The 4,712-nt window shown below is 42.1% G+C and overlaps 1 protein-coding gene across 1 annotated transcript in view; it reads left to right on the top strand.

The window, feature by feature from the left end:
• Positions 1-1,627: 1,627 nt before the first annotated feature.
• Positions 1,628-4,712, top strand: part of SARC_01684 (hypothetical protein) — a gene marked incomplete at both ends in the record, with an annotated part of 4,281 nt that continues 1,196 nt past the window's right edge. The window contains 4 exons of the mRNA XM_014304585.1: positions 1,628-1,767; positions 2,783-2,858; positions 3,689-3,853; positions 4,385-4,530. Coding sequence (XP_014160060.1) covers positions 1,628-1,767; positions 2,783-2,858; positions 3,689-3,853; positions 4,385-4,530 — 527 coding nt within the window. The remainder of the gene's footprint in view (positions 1,768-2,782; positions 2,859-3,688; positions 3,854-4,384; positions 4,531-4,712) is intronic.

The following is a 4,712-nucleotide window of genomic DNA, read 5'->3' as shown; positions in this document are numbered from 1 at the left end:
AAGCTGGAAACGGTGGGTACTGTGGTGCAATATGCTTTCTCTCACTTCATATCATTAGTCAGTAAAAAAGCACTATACTTTTAAGCTGGAAATGGTGGGGGCTGTGGTGCAATATGCTTTCTCCCACTTCATATCATTAGTCACTACAAAAGCACTATACTTTTAAGCTGGAAACGGTGGGTGCTGTGGTGCAATATGCTTTCTCCAACTTCATATCATTAGTCAGTAAAAAAGCACTATACTTTTGGAAACGGTGGGTGCTGTGGTGCAATATACTTTCTCCCACTTCATATCATTAGTCACTACAAAAGCACTATACTTTTCAGCACTACATGCGTATGCATCCGTGTATTGCGCGTATGCCATTTCCTACTGAACATTGTTAGTGTCTTATATTCTCTGCCGTGTCTTTGGCATTGGATGTATCCTGTGATGTGTTCACCTGTACTGTGCCCCATGTCGCGTGCTATTTTTGGGTGTGGTGTCATCTGTCTCTCGCTGCGCGTATTGCGTTCTAGTACTCGAGGCGAGTGTTCATGGATTGTATTGAATTGAATAGTATACTCTGAAATGAGGCGAGAGTGTGAGTCGCTCTGTCACAGCCAAGGCCCTTGTTAGCTATCAGACGACCTTCGGCTGAAATAGAGAATAGGGGGTATGTGTCTTGGTCTAGTTTCTGCCGTATTGTGTATCATACCTGCGTTCATAGGATCACCCAACAGATGGCGTGCATAGGATCACCCAACAGATAGCGTGCGTAGGATCACCCAACAGATAGCGTGCATAGGATCACCCAACAGATGGCCTGCATAGGATCACCCAACAGATGGCCTGCATAAGATCACCCAACAGATAGCGTGCATAGGATCACCCAACAGATGGCCTGCATAGGATCACCCAACAGATGGTGTACATGTTTGGTAGATAGGGTGTACTTTATTTGTCACATTCCATAATACAGTCCCGGCATGCTGTGCTGCTGTAAGCTAGCCGGCGATGTGTGCGCCTGTTTGAGTATCCTGCGTCCGCCATTACATACTGAGGCACCACACACACTCGCGATGCGATGCTTGTTCTATTATACATGTTGTCAAGCTATATCGTCTAGCAAGACCCACGGGTGAAAGACCTTAAAATACTTCCTTTTTACCGGGGCGTACGTGTGTCACTTCTTGCCGGCTTGAATGTGGCTAGAGTGTTTTCTTGCTTTGCGACTTATGAGAACTTGAATGGCAATGCATACCTCGCGAGTCAGGGACAGTTGTGCACGTCTGTGGAGTGTTGTGGAACGGTTACTATAAGAATAGCACAATTTGCTTATATCCACATGTCTGTATATAGCGATCGTGCGAGTTGTCGAGTGCTGAAACATAGTAAGCAGACTTGTAGGTATCGGTTGTAGTACTGATTTATCGGTTTCTATTGACAATCGTGCTATCTAGATTACAGGAAACCCAAATCAGTAAACAGGGTATCGACTTGGATGTATGGCTAGTGAGCTACATGCTTTCGGCATTCTGCTTGCAATCCACTTCTACGCGCTGGTTTGGGTCCATATCATTGTCAAATGACGTTGTTGTGTGTGAAATGGGGTCACTAAGCACGGGAGTATCTTCTGCATCACACCATGCGTTTGCAGGAAAAGAGTAATCTGAAAGGCATCAAAGAAATCTCAGATCAGGACGTTGGTAAAGCCCATTTCGAAAGGATTACGTTAAACTTATTCGACGAAGCCGATGTGGAAGATCGCAGCGGACTATCCACAAAGTATGTCTGTGCAAGACAACTCGTATATTTATCACTGTCATGGTTCTTCGTTGACCAGGTTGAAGATGCGGCGTAGTACACAGTCACATATGGGTGCATGCACGGACGAGCATAACGCGATGTCTTCTTCCGTGTGAAGACGCTTATCCTCGAACTGATAGTATAGTGTATATCCCCTCACGGCATACTATTTTGTACACTTCAAGGGAGCGTTAAGTAGTATGCCTCTTCTGAACTGTGAATATCCATGCTATATTTGGGCGGAGACTATCTGTGTATGCATCAATAGCTATATGAAACAAATTATAGATAAATATATGTATTACATACCAATGGGTATGTACTTGTATTTTGTGCAGATTTTTGCTTCCATATATATTTATCAATGCAGAAACATAAGCGTATAAAGTTCTTATATACCAATGTGCTCATATATATGTATCAATGGAGGGACATACGCGTATAACGTTCTTATATACCTATGTGTGCCTGAGTTTTTGGCTTAAAACTTCGTCAGACATGAACGATATGTTTACTTGCGTATGCTGTAGAAATGTCTCATTGAATGGTTATAGGCGAATCATCGTGTATGTGTGAAACTGTATGTGCGGTTCTTGTTGAGATATGTGTTTGTGCACACTCTTGACTTCTTTGGTTTTGGTTTTGCAAACCTATCCAAACGTATATACAAGCAAACAGCAAGGTGAAAAACGTGTGTATGTCTTTTATCCTTGAATGGAATACTTATATTCATACGTTACATTTAGTTTCATTCTTTACATTTTTGAGCTGAGTATCATGTATTGATGCAATTATAAATAAATCAATGCAATATATACCCCCACGTATGTGTCCGTAGAAATGAGCAATTTCATCATCTCCAGTCAGGGGTCCCTATCTGTGCTCATACCCTACTTCCAACATTCGTTTGAACGGAATGGTCATCACTGACCTGGGAGGTGGGACTGGGTGACGGAACGGCTAATTAGTAAACATTCATTCCAAACCTTTGCAGAGCTACGGTTAAGAAGTTCCTTGTGGCAGGCAATCTGCTCGAGGCCATGGCGACTTTTGGTCCGCTCAGTGAATCGGTAGGTTTAGACCCACTCGGTCGTCTGTGTTGAATGTGTTCTCGTAAGCAACTCTATACAAAAGTATGTATTGGCTGTGAATGCACCCCTGACATCCGATGCCCACCAGTCATATTTGATGCATTGGATATGTTGTGCCTGTGAATGTGGCAAATTGGATATGCTTTGCCTTTGAATGTGGTAAATTGGTTATGCTTTGCCTGTAAATGTGGTAAATTTGATATACTTTGCCTGTAAACGTGGTAAATTGGATATGCTTTGCCTGTAAACGTGGTAAATTGGATATACTTTGCCTGTGAATGTGGTAAATTTGATATGCCACGTCTGTATAGGTAATAGAATCAAAGACGCGCTAGGTTGGCATCTATGGGTGGAGCTTAGATGCCATACACAGTAGTTGTTATAGTTTGCTTCCTATGTCATTTGAAGGACGGTAGCACCAGTCAGATTGCGCTATCCTCGCTCGTCTCTCATCGATGTGTCTGTAGTTGCAAATTCAAATACATTTCTCCATTCTGGAAATTGCACCAAGCTTTTGTACATCTCAGTGTTTGTGTTTATACATACCTTGCTGTACTGTTTGCTTGCATCCGTACGACAAATATCTGATGTCGCATTCTCTGCCAAGTATTCGCGTGCTGCACGTTTTTTTCTCTGAAACAACCGGTACAGAAGTATCGTCCCGCACCTGTGGTAGGTGTAAACCCCAGTTTATGGGGGGGGTTTTTTAGCTTCTCGCATACTTATACCGAAGTCATATGCCATAAAATCGATTCTCAACGTTTGGACCGAACTCAAATATCGTCACCGCACGGATCACAAACACGCAGATTGATGAGAAGCGACTGTATTGCAAGTCAAAAATGGTGGAGATGCTGAAGGCTCTGAAGGCGGGTCTTCCCCTCTCGACTGGACCACCAGCAGACGGGCAATCAATTGACCTGACACAACCGGACCACATGCAAGTAGACGCCCCAAGTATAAACACAAAACAGGTATGCACATGCAAGTAGACGCCCCAACTATAAACACAAAACAGGTAAGCACACGCAAGTAGACGCCCCAACTATAAACACAAAACAGGTAAGCACATGCAAGTAGACGCCCCAACTATAAACACAAAACAGGTAAGCACACGCAAGTAGACGCCCCAACTATAAACACAAAACAGGTAAGTCTTCTGTATCGTTGCAGGGGGGACGTGTTCTAAGAAATAAGTAGTTATTTGCGTATATATCCAATTTTTGAATACATATAGTCATAGTTTTAAACCGGTATCTTTCAAAACATCTAGATTAAGGATATACATACGAACTAAATATGCAAATGTACGTATCGTCGCAACTCTTATCTGCTCAACACTTGTGTCTATTTCAACATAGACATGTATTGCCAAATCTATACATACTATTATATTGGTGAAGTCATTTGTATATATATATAAATATATATATATATATATATATAATATATATAAACATATGTATGTATATTTAAAATACACTATCTTGCACGCCAAATCACAGACACGTCAAGACGAGTTTGGTCTGCCAGGCCCTCCACCACCCGAAGACGACACACCAATGAACACTCACCCCGGATCATTGCCACCCCCACCCAACACCAATGATCGAGCCACATCACCATCATCTGGATTACCACAAATTCCAAAGTATGTGCCTTGTTTGTTCTCTAGTTTCTGATATGTTTACAATTTGATAGCAATGCAATGGTGTTTGTGTTCTTTCTTGGTGGATNNTCTGTCTANNTCTGCTNNTGATGTCTCATTGTTCTGTATATATATATATATATATGTGTGTGTGTGTGTGTGTGTGTGTAGTGTATAGTGTATGT

The sequence above is a fragment of the Sphaeroforma arctica genome (genome assembly GCF_001186125.1).
Source record: "Sphaeroforma arctica JP610 unplaced genomic scaffold supercont1.69, whole genome shotgun sequence".
Taxonomy (NCBI): domain Eukaryota; class Ichthyosporea; order Ichthyophonida; genus Sphaeroforma; species Sphaeroforma arctica.
Note: the sequence above shows the minus strand (reverse complement) of the source record. Positions and strands in the feature narration are given on the sequence as shown.